At 40.0% G+C, this 18595-nt stretch overlaps 1 protein-coding gene across 5 annotated transcripts in view; it reads right to left on the reverse strand.

Annotated features, from left to right (window-relative positions):
• LOC126259508 (cyclic GMP-AMP synthase-like receptor) overlaps positions 1 to 18595 on the reverse strand; it is a 96810-nt gene that overhangs the window by 15896 nt on the left and 62319 nt on the right. For all 5 annotated transcript variants that reach the window (XR_007546525.1, XM_049956359.1, XM_049956361.1 and 2 more), the window contains 2 exons: positions 9701 to 9850; positions 6459 to 6605 (listed from right to left, as the gene is read on the reverse strand). Coding sequence is in view for 4 of the 5 variants with exons in the window: in XM_049956359.1 (XP_049812316.1) it covers positions 6459 to 6605; positions 9701 to 9850 (297 nt within the window). In the remaining variant the exon portion in view is untranslated. The remainder of the gene's footprint in view (positions 1 to 6458; positions 6606 to 9700; positions 9851 to 18595) is intronic.

Below are 18595 nucleotides of genomic sequence, written 5' to 3' on the forward strand. Positions count from 1 at the left end.
AGAGCACTTCAGAGAGAACTTGCAAAATATTATTAATAACTCTCCTGATTATGCCACTATAGTAGGGGGTGACTTCAGCTTGCCATATAACAGATTGGGGCAGTAATGCTATCAAAACTGGTACTGCAGCCAGGATTTCATGTGCCGTTATTCAGAATGTCTTGCCTGAAAACTTTGGGCAGATAATGAGAGAACCAACTCGAGAAGGAAACGTCTTAGACCTCTTAGCTACAAACCGACCTGAGCTTAGAGGAATGTATCAGTAACCATATGGCTGTAACAGCAATTAGAACTACGAGTATAACAACAAATGCTAAGAAAGGTAGGAAAATACTTTTGGTTAGCAAGAGTGACAAATTGCATAGTACCTGAGTAGTCAACAACAAATATTCAGTGCTGAGTTCGAAAATGCAGAGCACCAATGGAAAAAATTCGAAAGTATCGTTCAATATGTCTTTGACAAGTATGTTCCGATAACGATCTTAAGGGATGGGAAACATCCAACATAGTTTAATAGCCGTGGTAGAAAACTGCTACGTAAACAAAGAGAGCTTAATCACAGATTCATAAGGAATCAAAAGCTCACAGATGAACCAAAGCTGAAAGAAACAAAAAGGAGCCTGAAGAGATCAATGAGAGAGGCGTTCAATGACTTTGAAAGTAAAATTTTGTCAACTGATCTGATTAACATCCCTAAGTGGTTTTGGTCTTATGTGAAAACAATAAGCAGGTTGAAATCCTCTATTCAGTCACTAAGTGACCATACAAGCATGGAAATGAAGGCAACAGAGAGAAGCCTGAATACTGAATTTGGTCTTCTGAAACTGTTTCACTGCGAAAAATTTTAATACAGTTCCTCTTTCCAAAACCAATCGTGGAATAGAAAAGTAATTACAATTACTTATTAGTGGAAAGACATCAGGACCAGATGAGATATCTGTGAGATTCTACAAAGATTACGCGATAGAACTTGCTCCTCTTCTAGCAGCAGTCTATTGTAGTTCACTGGAGCAATGAAGGGTACCTAGTGCCCGGAAAAATGATCAGGTCATTCTCATTTTCAAGAAGGGTTGAAGGACAGATGCATATAATTGTAGGCGTATTCATAGACAACAATTTGTTTTAGAATTGTGGAACATGTTTTATGCACAAGAATTATGAAATTTTTGGAGAACAAAAATCTCCTCTACAAAATCAACATGGATTCCACAAACAGAAATCTTGTGAAACTCAGCTCAATCTGTTCGTCCACAGGATCCATAGTGCTGTAGACAATGGGGCTCACACTGAAGCCATTTTCCTTGACTTCAGGAAGGCAGATTCGTGACTGGATTCAGGACTTCCTTGCAGATAGAAATCAATTTGTCACTCCTAATGGAACAATATATATAGATGTACAGGTAATTTCTGGAGGAGCCAAAGGAAGTGTGATAAGACCATTAATGTTAACAATATATACAAATGTTCTAGCAGAAAGCAATGGATGCTCTTTAAGACTGTTCGCATGTGATGCGGTTGTGTATAAGAAAGTAGCAATGCCAGAAGACAGTATCAAATGTAACAAATTGTACATAGATAGTAAAAGAAATATAAACTATTGCACAACTATACTACTGATCGCACATTGCTGGAAACAGTACATACTGTAAAATATCTAGGAGCAACTAATTAAGAGTGACCTTAAATGGAATGACCACATAAAACAAATAGAAGGAAAAAAGATGCCAGACTGAGATTCATATGAAAAATCTTTAGGAAATGTAATTCATCCACGAATGAAGTGACTTATAAGGTGTGGGCTCGAGCGATTTCGGGTATTGTTCATCAACCTGGGACCCTTACCAGGTGGGAATGATAAAAGAAAGGGAGAATATACAACAACGAGCAGCACGATTTGTCACAGTATCATTTAGTCGGCAAAAGACCATTAGAGACACTCAATAAACTTCAGTGGCATACAATACCACAAAGGTGTTGTGAACCACAGAGACATTTACTATTGAAATTTCGAGACAGAACTTTCTGGTAACAGATGGACAACATATAACTTCATCTCACATAGATCACGAAATGAGCTGATGAAAAAATTTGAGAAATTAAAAATAATAGAGACGCTTACCAACAATCATTCCTCCCATGTATCATCTGTGAGTGGAACAGGGAAGAGGGGTATCAGTTAGTGGTACCAGAAGTATCCTTCGCCACAAACCATGAGGAGGCTTGGGAAGTACTTACGTAAATGTAGAGGAAACAGAACTAATATATCTGTATCACTGTTTCTAAAAAAAAAGTGGCTATTTGATTTTTCATTAACATTGTTTCTATAGGCTGTTAAAAATTATACTGCACCAGTGACTGAAACATATAGAAGTCTACTTCTTAAATAATTAAAATCTGTTTATAACTTAAAATAAGAAATAGATGTGTTAAAACCAGGAATAAAGAAAGGCATGGCTGTGTGCATGTCACTAAGTTTTCACGCACATGTCTTCACAGTTAGATATAATTACAATACTTTTAATACAAAATACTGGGCAATGAAGCTTAACTGGATAAAAGTACTGAACATTTTCGAGATACATGTTGGTTGCTGGCAAATAACTGATATAAAAATGGGAAGAAGCAAATCACTAGAATGTTGAAATATGCATCCTAACAATGTTTCATTTCAAATCTGGTGCAACTGCCATTCATTGGAAGAGAAAAGATAACTTGAAGAGAACTGTGAATAGTTGTAGCCAACAACACACTGGCAACTCAGGAGCCAGAAAGCAGCTACGAAATGTTTGACAACAGCTAGGGAATGTTTCACAAAAGTACAATCCAAAGGTACAGGTGTTTGAAGAAAGCCCATATGAAATTAAGTACACATAAACAGACAAAAGGTTTGAGTAAGGTACCATTTTTTTACTTATTTATATTGTGAAGACCTTGCTGGTGCTAACACCAAAGTTCTATTATCACTCTCCACATGTGCCCTGATAAAGAAAACAAAAGGTGCGAAAGGTAGCTATCTCCTACTGCAACTTCCTAGAACTTCTACTACAAAAATTCAGAATGGATTCATCCAGTAGTCTGACAATTTGAATACTTCACTATAACTTACCAACATTTTCATTTCCTTCTGCAACGTTAGTCATTGATGCTCATTAAATTTTTCACGATGTAGCACATCACTCTATTAATGAATCATATAATAGCTACTGTCCTTTCATGCCTGCACAATAAGAACCTCAAAATGTTAAATGCCAACCATGTTGCCTTAATTCTTCATCATAATAAATCTGCTAAATGATGATGGAATCCTCTTGGGTAAAATATTCCGGAGGTAAAATAGTCCCCCATTCGGATTTCCGGGTGGCAACTACTCAAGAGGACATCGTTATCAGGAGAAAGAAAACTGGCGTTCTACGGATCGGAGCGTGTAATGTCAGATCCCTTAATTGGGCAGATAGGTTAGAAAATTTAAAAAGGGAAATGGATAGGTTAAAGTTAGATATGGCGGAAATTAGCAAAGTTTGGTGGCAGGAGGAACAAGACTTTTGGTCAAGTGAACACAGGGTTATAAATACAAAATCAAATAGGTGTAATGCAGGAGTAGTTTTACTAATGAATAGGAAAATAGAATGCGGGTAAGCTACTACAAACAGCATAGTGAAAGCATTATTGTGGCCGAGATGATGAGATAAAAGAAATTATTCAGATAGTGAAGGGAGACGAAAATTTAATAGTCATGGGTGACTGGAATTCGATAGTAGGAAAAGGAAGAGAAGGAAACATAGTAGGTGAATAGGGACTGGGGGTAAGAAATTAAAGAGGAAGCCGCATAGTAGAATTTTGCACAGAGCATAACTTAATCATAGCTAACACTTGGTTCAAGAATCATAAAAGAAGGTTGTATACATGGAAGAATCCTGGAGATACTAGAAGCTATCAGGTAGATTATGTAATGGTAAGACAGAGATTTAGGAACCAGGTTTTAAATTGTAAGACATTTCCAGGGGCAGATGTGGATTCTGACCACAATCTATTGGTTATGAACTGCAGATTAAAACTGAAGAAACTGCAAAAAGGTGGGAATTTAAGGAGATGGGACCTGGATAAACTGAAAGAACCAGAGGTTGTACAGAGTTTCAGGGAGAGCATAAGGGAATAATTGACAGGAATGGGGGAAAGAAATACAGTAGAAGAAGAATGGGTAGCTTAGAGAGATTAATAGTGCAGGCAGCAGAGGATCAAGTAGGTAAAAAGACGAGGGCTAGTATAAACTCTTGGGTAACACAAGAAATATTGAATTTAATTGATGAAAGGAGAAAATATAAAAATGCAGTAAATGAAGCAGGCTAAAAGGAATGCAAACGTCTCAAAAATGAGATTGATAGGAAGTGCAAAATGGCTAAGCAGGGATGGCTAGAGGACAAATGTAAGGATGTAAAGGCTTATCTCACTAGGAATAAGATAGATACTGCCTACAGGAAAATTAAAGAGACCTTTGGAGAAAAGAGAACCACTTGTATGTCTGGTGTCACCGCCAGACACCACACTTGCTAGGTGGTAGCCTTTAAATTGGCCGCGGTCCGGTAGTATACGTCGGACCCGCATGTCGCCACTGTCAGTGACTGCAGACCGAGCGCCGCCACATGGCAGGTCTAGAGAGACGTCCTAGCACTCACCCCAGTTGTACAGCAGACTTTGCCAGAGATGGATCACTGACAAATTACGCTCTCATTTGCCGAGACGATAGTTAGCATAGCCTTCAGCTACGTCATTTGCTACGACCTAGCAAGGCGCCATTACCAGTTTATATTGAGATTGTAATTATGTATCATCAAGAGCGATGTTCTCCAATTATGGATTAAAGTTAAGTATTCCAGAAGCTATGTACTATTTTTGGCTACTATAATTACTTACCTTGTTCCAGACCTCATGCCAGTCTGCGTGAGCTTAAACGCATGCATTTCGGCCTCCTCTAGCAACACGGTGTTGGCTCTTCTGCCAACACATCAGTATGAATATCAAGAGCTCAGATGGAAATCCAATTCTAAGCAAAGAAGGTAAAGCAGAAAGGTGGAAGGAGTATATAGAGGGTCTATACAAGGGCGATGTACTTGAGGGCAATATTATGCAAATGGAAGAGGATGTGGATGTAGATGAAGATGAAATGGGAGATACGATACCGCGTGAAGAGTTTGACAGAGCACTGAAAGACCTAAGTCGAAACAAGGCCCCGGGAGTAGACAACATTCCATTAAAACTACTGACAGCCTTGGGAGAGCCAGTCATGACAAATCTCTACCATCTGGTGAGCAAAATGTATGAGACAGGCGGAATACCCTCCGACTTCAAGAAGAATATAATAATTGCAATCCCAAAGAAAGCAGGTGTTGACAGATGTGAAAATTACCGAACTATCAGTTTAATAAGCCACGGCTGCAAAATACTAACGCGAATTCTTTACAGACGAATGGAAAAACTGGTAGAAGCCAACCTCGGGGAAGATCAGTTTGGATTCCGAAGAAATGTTAGAACACGTGAGGCAACACTGACCCTACGGCTTATCTTAGAAGCTAGATTAAGAAAATGCAAACCTACGTTTCTAGCATTTGTAGACTTAGAGAAAGCTTTTGACAATGTTGACTGGAATACTCTCTTTCAAATTCTGAAGGTAGCAGGGGTAAAATACAGGGAGCGAATGGCTATTTACAATTTGTACAGAAACCAGATGGCAGTTATAAGAGTCGAGGGGCATGAAAGGAAAGCAGTGGTTGGGAAGGGAGTGAGACAGGGTTGTAGCCTCTCCCCGATGTTATTCAATCTGTATATTGAGCAAGCAGTGAAGGAAACAAAAGAAAAATTCAGAGTAGGTATTAAAATCCATGGAGAAGAAATAAAAACTTTGAGATTCGCCGATGACATTGTAATTCTGTCAGAGACAGCAAAGGACCTGGAAGAGCAGCTTAACGGAATGGACAGTGTCTTGAAAGGAGAAGACAAGGTGAACATCAAAAAAGCAAAATGAGGATAATGGAATGTAGTAGAGTTAACTTGGGTGATGGTGAGGGAATTAGATTAGGAAATGAGACACTTAAAGTAGTAAAGGAGTTCTGCTATTTGGGGAGCAAAACAACAACAACAACAACAATAACAACAAACCTGCCAGTGTGAAGAATAACAGTTCTGAAACTTCAGTTTTGCAATTTCTGGAGATAAGTGGAAGAAGAAAATCTACTTCCTACTCTGTGATATATACTTACTTAAAGAAACTGTGTTTCTGACACAATGATATGACATAAGAACATGATTTAAAATAAATACATAACAACTGACACTGAATCACACCTTACAAGGATATGATATTAAAATATGATTTGAAATAAATAAATAATGTAAAAATATACATAAAAATAGGAAAGAATTCTTAGAGAAAATGTTAAAAATAAATTTAATTCTGTTACCACCTTCAGAAGACGGCAAACTGGTTTCATTATCCCAGCTCCATATGTGGCTAGCACAGCCCTTTCTTGTTCATGAAATGCCAACCTCCAACAATCGTCAGCTTTTGGAAGTCGCTTGTTGGGCTTTGGTACTATAAAAAATGTGTTATGCTGTGGAATAACCAAGACACTTTTAAGTTACCTGCACACAATGCAATGAAAAACGTTCACAATATATGACACATATTTAAGTCTAAGGCCCTGGTAAGGTCTTGCAAAGATAGGTTGTCATTTTACATGCAAAAATTTTATTTAATTTTTCATTTGAATACATGTCTAGCTTTAATTACCGTCTCAATATGTATTCTCAGATTTTTGTATATCAAGAAACACAGTACAGTAATCCTATTTTTTGGGGAAATGCAGAACAATATAACTCAAAGCTACTGACAAATTAAACCCATGGATTGAGCTCCCATCAAATGCATGAGAGAGAGAAAAGTTGGATCCTATGAGTACTTTCAGATGCAACCATGTGTATCAAGATAAAAGAGGAATTACAGGAGTTATACAAGTTGGGAAAGAAAGTGATAAAATACACTTGTTACAGCCTAAATGGTTAAGACACAATTATGGGCTGTTTCATCACCTGAAATTGGAGTTTGTTCTCAGTCATCTACATGGGATCGGACATCGGGCCACCTGTGAAGGCAAGCATGTCATATACCAACTCTGCTGCAGTAACAGCACAGCTTTTTATATTGGTATGACTACAAACCAGCTGTCCACAAGGACAAATGGCACAGCCAAACTATGGCCAAGAGCAAAGTGGACCACCCTGTGGCACAACATGCAACTGAACATAAACGCTTGATTTCAATTGCTGCTTCGCAACCCAGGCCATCTGGATCCTCCCTTCCACCAACAGCCTTTCTGAGTTGTGCAGATGGGAGTTAGCTTCATTACAAATTCTCCACTCCCAAAATTATTCCAGCCTCAGCTACTGGCCCCACGCCCCCTCTGCCATGTCACCTCCTCCCAATTTCTCCTCTCTGCTCCTCTCCTTTTCCACCTCCCCCCCCCCTCCTCCACACCTGATGCTAGGCCTCGTAGTCTTGTCCTGCCATCTTCTAGTACCTGCTTGCTCTGCCAAACAGCGCTCTTCTCTCCCTCCACCCATAGCCTACCGTGCCTCCCCATCTGTGCCCCCCTCCAGACTACTGCTTTTGTTCAACATAACAGAAGCATTCTGGCCAGAGTGGCCAGAGGAAGTGGTCGTGTGTGCGTGAGGGCGCCTGCTTGTGTGAATGCATGTGTATTTTTTTCCTGAAGCAGGCTTTGGCTGGAAGCACAGTGCTTAAACTGTCTTAACAGTAAGAATTTTCACCCTTGTAGGTCAGAAAGAGAAAATATTTATCAGTAAACTGTACGAGCATCTATGATAAAAGTCCCTGAAATAGTATCGCTTATTAAAGACAACAGTGTGTGCATTGTATTAGGAACAGGAAATTGGCTAAAATCAGAAGTGAATAGCAAAAAAAATTTTAGTTCCGATTGGTATATATATAACAAGGACAGGTTAGATGGCAATGGTGGTGGTACATTTATAGCTATAAATGACTCAGTAATATCTGGTGAGATTATTGTGGATTACAAATTTGAAATGATCTGAGTGACTTACCCTTCCTTAACCTTCCCCACTCACATTCCTCTATCCACTACAAGGAAAAACTAATACTACTGAAAGTTAGGATAATATCATCACTTTTACTTTTACGTGTGTCTCAAGACTGAAAGAAATTTCTTAAATAATTAATAAAGATATTTATGTTATTCTCTGTGCAAAGGGGCCTACTCCACATACTTCCAAGAGAAGTTAAATGATTAAGAGTGGACTAATATCTCCTCTACCCTCACCAGAAGAGTTTCAGAAGCTTTCCAAATTCCTTTATTCAGCCATAAGCACACCATACCCAGCTATTTATGGTAAAAGTACAAGAACTATTAGGGCACAGATGTCCTTGATAAGGGGGATCACTGCATTTGTTCTTTCCAAGTCTGGAAATGTTCTTGCCTCATCCACATATAAGATGATTAATTAATGAAAAAAGCCTGAGTTTACTAGAAATCATGGTTGATGAAATAATTGCTTGAGATATAGGAAGTGGTAAGTAATAAATATTCTAGAACTGACAGAGGATTGAACCCTGAATCATTGGATCTGTAGTGTGACCTATGTCACCGAGTTGCAAGTTGTTATATTACAGATACATAGTTTTATATTTTTCTTTTCTTTTCAAAGAACTATTAATCACAAACATTGACAAAAGAAGTACAGGGTGTTTACGAACTGAATCATGATGCAAACTATCTGCTCATAAAATTCTTTGCATAAAACATAGTCTGATGGAAATAATGCAGTGGTTTAAAGCCTATTCGTACATTGGGAACTGTGTAAAACTTAACAGTAAAGGATGAAGTGTTAGCCTTTTGTCTCTACATATAGCACCAATGTTGCTATTGGCAGTTAATTTTCCAGTTTCTTCCCGTACTCTCCCAATTTGAAGATAATATAAATAGGGCCAAAGATTTCCATAATTTTCATCAAAGTCTCTATCATTAACACTCATTGTCGCATTTCTATAGCAAAAATAATTTACTGTGAATGTGGATCAGCAGCAGGACAGATTATTTTAAAACCAATTACAAACCGTTTTACTCTCTGTAATATGCAATTTCATTGTTTCCTTTTTCTTTTCAACTACAAAATGAAAATATCAGCATGTTATGCATAAGTCGCTTATGGAGTGCATTCTTGTATTACTCACAAATTAATCATTCACATAGCAATTAACATTTTAAAATTTGTTAATTGCAGATGTACATAACACAGGTAGGTTTCGTAACAATTGTTGAAAAAAATAAAACAATCCTCAATCAAAAGACTGAATTAAATAAACAAAAAACAATGCTTTACTTGTTTTATTAGGCATAATGCAACTGGCGGCGATGTTGACCTTCCTTTTCTACAATCTTTAAACTGACTTACCCAGCCATTAATTGGAGTACCTACAATTCCACATCTCACCTGAACAAGTGTACCATTTGACTTTTATTAGGTATTATAGAATAAGATAATAAGCAGAAAAAACCTCACGATTTTGCTATTCAAATGTCATCTAATAATATTTGCTCTACATGTATTCAACTCTGAACAAAAATTTACACATTTACTCAACAGATGTACGACTGAAAAATTGTCTTACCCTATCACTGTATTGCTGTAACTTAAAATGAGAAGGTAGATGTTCACTGCACCTAAGCTCTATCACTGGAACAAGATCAACATCCATTCTGAAGCCATCAAGTAAAACAATGTTCAGGGTAAGAGCAGGTCCACTTTTTTTCACCTTAACCTGAAATCAAAATAATTTTATAGACATATTGATACTATTGTATCACATTTTTGCAGGTAACAAAATTGTATTTTTAAAATAAATGGATGTTACAATTACAGAGGAAAGGGCAATAACATTACAGATCAGAAGATTCAAATTTAAACTGTAAACTACCTATTATAGAAATCAAATAATAAAAAAAATTTGTGTGTGCACGCAGGGGGGGGGGGGGGGGGGGGGGGCGGCACGTGTGCGCAAGACAGAGGACACGCACAGACATGCCTTTTTTTCTTTATCTGATGAAGGATGTCATTCGATGGCTGTGGTGAGTAGCAGTCAATCTTAATATTCCATATTACTATCTATTATATACCTTAACAAAGACTAAATCATTTGGTATAACTCAAGTCAGTGGATTTTTAACTTGTCTTAAACATATTGAGCAGCAGGGGCAATGTTTCACTTACTCTCCGCCCTTTCCTAGACAGCACAGTGAGGAGGGGAGGGCAAGAAAACATATTTGCACAGAATTTTATTTAGGCAAGTATCCAACACAAAAAAAATCAGGCACTAGTAAAAATGTCCATCAGAAGAGATAAGGCTAAGATTATCCAAATGAACTTCATAGCCGGAATACACAATTCTGGAAAAGATAAATCAGGACTTAATGTTCCATTGACAGGGCCCTGAAAAAGTTACATTTGCGATAATGTGAATATAAATGCAAATTCTGCAACAAAATGCATAAGCGTAAAATTACTTAATAAATGCTATTTCATAGAACATTCTTCCCAGATGAACTATTCTACTGGAGATTGTTTGAAATATCTTTATTTTCTGCATATAAAAATAAAAAGGTGTCCAACTTTCAGTTACTGGTATTGCACGTCATCTGGCAAAGCTCAATTTGGAAAGATAAGGTTTGTAAAAATGTCAAACAATGGAAAATCCAGGATGGAATGTAACAATATTACAGATGGAAAGCTGCTACTCACCATATAGCAGACATGCTGAGTCACGATAGGCACAACAAAAAGATTCATACACACACGTGTGTCTATTGTTGACAAAGGCCTTAATGGCCGAAAGCTATAATTGTGTGAATCTTTTTGTTGTGCCTACCACGACTCAGCATCTCCACTATATGGTGAGTAGCAATTTTCCTTCTCTAATATTGTTTGTAAAAATGTGTTTGAAAAACAAAAGGTGCACAAATGCAACAACATATCAGTGAGCTTCATGCACTGGGACCACGACACGTGGGTGAATAAACGGCCTATAAGATACACACCATTGTAATGAGCTGTTCCACAGGATAAGAGTGTACGAGTTTTCTCAGATGAAAGTGGGTGGAGCTGTAGACAATGTAGTTGTAGTAGTAGTAGTAGTAGCAGTAGTAGTTTATTCATCCAGAGACAATTTACATTGCATGGATTTTGTCAAAAAATACATAGTATATATATACACACACACACATATAGGGTGAACAATACTGTACAAAATACAGATGTGCATAGTAGACTACATACATCAGACCACATTGAAATAGCATGTACAACTTTGATTATTTACATTGATGTATGAGAAAGACTTTTTAAATGGAATACACAGTTGATATTTAGATATAACACATACAATTCTAGCACTTTTGTACATATTATTTATTTAGATCATAGCAACAGTCAGATAAAAATTACTATTGGTACAGAGTACATAAATATAATTGTTTAGTATGAAGCTATTCCAGGTATTCTTTTACACTATAAAAGCAGTTGGTCAATAAAAATTTGAATACTGCTTCTTTAAATGAAGACAATTTTTTTATTTCTTTTATCTTTACCGGTAGTTTGTTACACAATCTGCTTCCTTTTATGTTTGTTTGTTTCTGCGCCAAAGCCTTGTTAACTCTTTTTATATGAATGTCATTGCACTTTCTTGTGTTGTAAGTATGTAGATCCGAGTTGGACTGGAAATTGTTAATATTTCGTTTTACATTAATTACGCTTTTCTGTATATAGAGGCACGGTAGGGGTAGAATATTCAGCTGTTTAAATGATTGCTTTGAAGGAGTTAGCCTTGAACTGTTGGTAATTATTCTAACAGCTCGTTTTTGCAGAGTGAAGATGGTTTTGAGATTTTTCTTACTATGACCCCAGAAGATGAGGCCATAGGTAATAGCAGAATGTAAATAAGCAAAGTAAACAGCTCTGCTACATTCCCTACTATATACAAAGCTAATAACGCGAAATCAAAGCAGGTAGAGCTTAACTTATGCGAGAGATACAGGATATGGGATTTCCAGTCTAAATTTTCATCTATATGTACACCTAACAATTTTGTGGTAGCAACTCTCACAATTTCTTTATTTTGTATTCTGAGATCTAGATCAGAGTGTGACTTTGCTTTCCTGTAATGGATATAATTAGTTTTAGAGATATTTATGGTTAATTTGTTCACTTCAAACCAATTTGGAAATATTCTATAACTCTGGTTGCAGATGTTGGCAATATCCGGTTTATGTCAGTTACTACAATGTTTGTGTCATCCGCAAACAGGGTTATATGAGTACCATTTACTGGAATCTTGATATCATTTATGTAAAGAAGAAATAGGAGAGGTCCTAGAACACTCCCCTGCGGTACCCCTATTGGCACAGTCTGAATATCCGATCTGTAAACAATACTTTGGTTTTTATTGTTTGTTGTTGCAATTTCTACTACCTGTTTCCTATTATGGAGATATGACTGAAACCACTTTTTAGCTACTCCTCGTATACCGACATATTCTAATTTGTCTAGCAGGATATCATGTTGGACAGTATCGAATGCCTTTGAGAGGTCCAAATTTATTCCTATTGTACTGTTGTTCTTATCTAGCCCCGTTACAATATTTTCAATGAATTGGGTGATGGCTGACTCTGTACTCCTTCCTTTGCGAAAGCCGTGTTGGTTTACAGACAATAGATTGAATTTCTCAAGGTAATTTGTAATTGTTTTTCATGACTGTCTATATTACTTTTGAAAATACCAATAATAAAGCTATTGGTCTATAGTTTCCCACTTCATGTATATTGCCCTTTTTATACAATGGTTTTACTTTTGCAATTTTTAATCGTTGTGGAAAGACACCTTCTGAAAATGATATGTTTATGATGTGTGAGAGTGGGTCTGATATGACACAGCCAATCTGCCACCAAAACTCTTAATAATTATGCAAGTACATAGATCAGTGTATCTGCACCAGGCAGACAGAAGGCAACCAGCAACAATGGGCCAGGAGGTAGCCAGGGCTGGCAGGTGAACACGGCGGACTACCTGCGTGATTGAACACAGAACTGCAGGCTGAAGGGCAGCGGTCAAGGCTGCGGCCAGGACCATGGGGTTGGCAGCAGATGAGTGACAGCCTGGGCCAAGGCAGTCAGATGGCAGTCACTGTTCCATGGCCTGGAGATGGCAACGTAGCTGCATCATAAATATGGCAACAACTGGCATGAGGTGAACATCATAGTAGGCCCCAAGTATTCACATGATTAAGGGCTGGACCTGGGTTTTTAAATATCGCTGCTCAGGGCTGTTTCCAGAAGAGCCGTGTTTCCGTCTTGCTTGGAAACCTCTGGAGCAGAGGCCAATGACCATGGTCCAACTGCAGAGGCTTCCTGACGTCCCAGGTCGTTGACATGTGGAAGCATCAGTACAGAAGCAGGCATGCAGTGAGGGGTGCTTCTTCTTCTTCTTCTTCTTCTTCTTCTTCTCCTCCTCCTCCTCCGAGTATGGTTTTAGGGCGCAAAACAGCTATTGTCATAAGCGCCCATTCTGTGGCTTAGTGAAAGGTAAAAACAGGAATTTAAATCAGCAGCAATGGGAGCAAAACTCAAGGAGGGGAAACTAAAAATGGAAGGAAATGTTAGAAAAGTGCTATTAAAGGGGGTTGTTCTCCCCAAAAAGAGCTTCAACTGACCGATGTGATCAGCTGAGCGTGCAACATCTGCTAAAATGGAAGATATATCAGGTGACAGGTAAACAGGCATGTAGCAGATTAAAATAGGGGCACTGAAGTAAAAGGTGTCTCACTGCCCACGATTGAGAGCAGTGGGGACAAAGCGAGAGAGGATCGCCACTTAAAAGATGTCAATGGCTAAAAAGACAGTGCCCAATCCAGAGCTGAGTTAAAATTACCTCCTTCCAATGAAGAGGCCGGGAGGAAGAGGCCCAAGCACTGGGAAGAGGTTTTATGCCCCGTAATGTATTATTCTGGAGTGCAGACCAATGTGTGTTTCATAAAAAAGCAACACAAGGACATAAAATGCTCTGTAGATCGACGAAGGGAACCATGCGAACAGTGGGCCAAGGAAACGGGACAGCAACCTTTGCCGCTATATCGGCTGCCTTGTTTCCATTTATATCAACATGCCCTGGTATCCAGAATAATTCCACAGAGACACCCCCAAGTGGAGTATGTGGAGGCAGTCCTGAATCCGGTGTACCAGAGGATGGACGGGATAAAGAGCTTGGAGGCCGAGAAGAGAGTTGAGCGAATCCAAGCATATAATATACTATATCTGCTGATGGCAAAAGATGTATTGAACAGCCAGGAGAACAGCATTAAGATCTGCAGTAAAAACCTAAACACTGGTCGGGAAGCCAAAATCTAATAGGAGTGTCGTTAATAATATAGGCACTCTCAACACCAAAGGTGGTCTTGGAGCCATCAGTGTAAATAAATGTGGCATCCTTCATTTGTGCGCTAGAGCAGCAAATGCCTGACAATAAACTACAGGGGACATACTACCCTTGGGAAGTTGACAAAGGTTACGGAGGAGGGGGGTCCGGGGGCAAAGCCAAGGTGCTGTTGTATCCCCATTTGTCAAGAAAGTTTTAGGAAATTGGAAGGAAAGTGAATGAAGCAGAAGACAGAAGTGGATTCTCGTGGGTGTAGAAAGGAAGGGCTGCCTGCATACCCTAAATCCAAGGAGGCGTCAAAAAAAAAAAAAAAAGGGCATAGGTCAGATGAGCAGGCATGGAAGACAATGACTAGCGTAATGACTCAGAAGGACAGCTCGCCTACTGGACAGCGGAGGTTCATCAGTCTCAGCGTAAAGGCTCTCCACAGAGCTAGTGTAAATAGCTCCAAACACTAATGTAATCCACAGTGGTTGTCAGAATCTAGACAGCTGTGCAGAGGAGTAAATGCTTCCATAGTCCAATTTCAATCGCACTAAGGCACGATATAGGCGGAGGAGGACCACTCGGTCCACTCCCCAGGGGGTGCCATCCAGAACACAGAAGGTGTTGCCAAGGGATCGCAGACAGCGAGCCAAAAAATATGAAACATGGCAAGACCAGGACAGTTTTCTGTCAAAGTGCCAAGAATTTGGCAACGTCTGTGAGCAGAAGGTCAACAGGGCCTAGATGTAGAGAAGGTGGACAAAGCTCCGTATGACGCAAAAAATTTACAGACACACTCTTACTGGGAGAAAATTGGGAATCAGTTTCTGTGCTCCACGAGTGGAGGCAATTGAGACATCCTTGAAGACATTGTTTAAGCAGGCTGTTCTGTTGAGAGGTGTAGCAAATTGCAAAATTGTCGACAAAGAGGGAGCCCGAGACATCGGGAAGGAGACAATCCATAATTGGATTGATGGCAAACAGTACAACACTCAACATGGAGCCCTGGGGGACCCCGTTTTCTTGGGAGAAAGTATGGGATAGTGTTCCCAGTAACTTAAATGTGCACTCTGTCATAAATTCACGGATGAAAAGGGGTAGCCGACCTTGAAAGCTCCAAGAGAACAGTGTACAGAGGATGCCTGTCCTCAAACAGGTACTTTATGCCTTCTCCACATCAAAAAATATAGCTACCGTTTGGCATTCCCTGAGAAAATTGTTCATGATATAAGTGGAGAGAGCAACAAGATGGTCAACTGTGGAACAATGCTTTCGGGAACCGCATTGGGCAGTAGTTGAAAGGTTTTGGGACTCCAGCCACCAGCCTAAATGGCAATTGACCATATCCTCCAAAATCTTACAAACACTACTCGTGAGAGAGATTGGACGATGGCTGGAGGGGAGATGTTTGTCCTTTCCAGGTTTCGGAACAGGGATGACGATAGCTTCCCACCATCTTCTGAGAATGGTAGTGTCGACCCAAAGTTGATTATAAAGTTGAAGGAGATAGCACAGACTAGGGTATGATAGATTCAGCAACATTTGGATGTGAATACCATCTGGTACAGGAGCAGAAAAGTGAGAAGAGGGTAGTGCATGTCTGAGTTCTCGCGTAGAATAAACGGCATTATAGCTTTCGTGATTCTGAGAGGAAAAAGCAAGAGATCACTCCTCCGCTACTCTTTTCTTTGGGAGAAGGGCCGGTGGGTAATTAGAAGAGCACAAAATCTCAGCAAAGTGTTGACCCAATGAAACAGATTTCGACTGGACCCACTAATGTATCCTGCGCGACAGCCCAGAGGTCAGGGAAAAACTGGATGTGCCAGATATCCGTCAGATTCGACTCCAAACAACTGATGAGGGAGTGAAAGTATTACAGAAGCTGGTAAAGAAATCCCACCTGGCCTTCTTGCTATAGTGTATGATGTGACGGCATCGCATGTATCACTGCTCATAGCAGATACAGTTGGCCAACATAGGATGATGGCAGAAAACACGAAGAGCACGTCTCTGCTCACTTATTGCATCACAGCACACCTCGTTCTACCAAAGGTGCTGGGCATAGGTCGCTACATAGGAGAAAAGTGTCCAATTGGCTTGGGAAAACTTCCAGCGTCTTGGGCACATAGAAGACAGTTGTGGTTGTAATTGAAGGGCACACGCAAAATGGTCACTCAAGTCACTAGAGCGAGTTGTGGTTTTAATTGAAGGGCACACGCAAAATGGTCACTCAAGTCACTAGAGCGAATCACTGAAAGTGTCGAGCTAGTCAAACTGTATCAACCAAAAGGTCGAATGAGAGTAGGGTGACATGGAGGCAGACAAAAATGTAGGTTCCCCAGTGTTGAGGCATACAAGATCCACTTCGTGGAAGAGGTCAATCAACAGCGAGCCTCTCGGACAAGGACACGGAGATCCCCAAAGCGGGCAGTGGGTGCTGAAGTCACCAACCAGCAAATAGGGCGGGCGGGGGGGATTAGAGAGCTGACCAAGGAGATTAACGAGATCGGCTCTTGCCATTGGTGGGGACGATGGAACGTATATGGTACAAAGAGAAAAGGTGAATCCAGAAAGGGTAAGAAATACAGTGACAGCTTGGAAGGGACTGTGTATGTGGATTGGGTGATAATGGGTCGTATGATGGAGAAGAACCATAAGTCCCCCGTGTGCCGAACACCAGCAACAGAGGAGAGATCAAATCTGACTGATTGGAAATAAAAGGGAAAAAGTGATCATGGGGACATAGCTTTGTTTCCTGAAGATAGAAGATGACCGGGCAGTAGGATCGACAATTCATCCTGATTGGAGCGAATTCCATGGACATTCCAATGGATAACTGACATAAAGTGGACGAAAAGGGAAAAATCTCACTATGGTTGCCTTCAACTCAGCAACCACTGAGAGCCAGTGGCCAACGGCATGGAATGGCATTCAGTCAGAGGCAGAGGATCCTGATTCATACGTTGTGTGGGGGCAACTACTGCTGATAGTGATCGGTTGGTTGATCGGCCACCAGCGGTGCGTCTCTGTGACATGGTAGGTGACCGAGGGCAGCTACTGCTGGGTGGCGCTGTAGAAGATTCACACCATGGCAGAGACAAAGAGGAACTTTCTTTTTATGAGCCTTCTTGGAAGCGGGATGTTGAGATGACGGCAGAGGTGATGGTTGTGAGGTCTGGGTATGTAAAAAATCTTCATGAGTAGGCTTGTTTTGGATGTTCGGGTGTCCGATTTTGGGGCCTGTGATTTAGCAGGAGGCGATGAAGGTTGAGCCTTAGAGTGAGCAGATGATAGTGGGGAGGTTGATTGGGCAATCTTTGGGCTGACCAATCAGATGACCATGGCATTAAAGGTCAAGTCTGTGTGGCTACCTCCTTAGTAGGTCCAGGAGAGGTGAAGACAGGGCTATATTTAAACACTGGGAGCACAGTGGGCTTTCTACTGGCAAATAAGTTATGTGCAGCAAAGGTAGACACCTTTCCCTTCACTTTGATTTTCTGAATAATTCGTTCATCTTTAAAAAGAGGACAGTCTCTAGAGGAAGCAGTGTGATCGCCAATACAGTTGATGCAATGAGGGGGCGGAGGTGGACAATCACCCACATGGGAATCCCTGCCACAGGAAATGAATATGACCATATTGGAACACGACTGGCTGGTATGATTGAACCTCTGACACTGATAGCAACGCTTAGGGTTTGGGATGTAATGGCAAACTGAAATTATCTCATATCCCGCTTTAATGTTCAATGGAAGTTGAACTCTGTCAAATGTCAAGAAGAGTGTGTGGGTTGGTACTAATTGCTTGCCAACCCGTTTTTTTACTTTTATATATAATAATAATGAAATTTCATAAGGCTGTTACTCCCTGATCAGACAGGTAATTTTGAATGTCCTCATTTGATAACCCGTTGAGTGATCTTGTATAAACCACCCAGTGTGATGAGTTTTACGTATGGTGTGCTTCCATCCAGACAGGGAATGTGTGTAGCAGTGTAATTCTAAGAAACTGTTTTGTCTGGAAAGAATTGTCTATTCCTAAAAACGGGGGGCCGTTTGGTACGCGGGAAGAAGACTTTACAGGACCTGCAATTGCATCG

The sequence above is a fragment of the Schistocerca nitens genome, chromosome 5, assembly GCF_023898315.1.
Source record: "Schistocerca nitens isolate TAMUIC-IGC-003100 chromosome 5, iqSchNite1.1, whole genome shotgun sequence".
NCBI classification, from domain to species: domain Eukaryota; kingdom Metazoa; phylum Arthropoda; class Insecta; order Orthoptera; family Acrididae; genus Schistocerca; species Schistocerca nitens.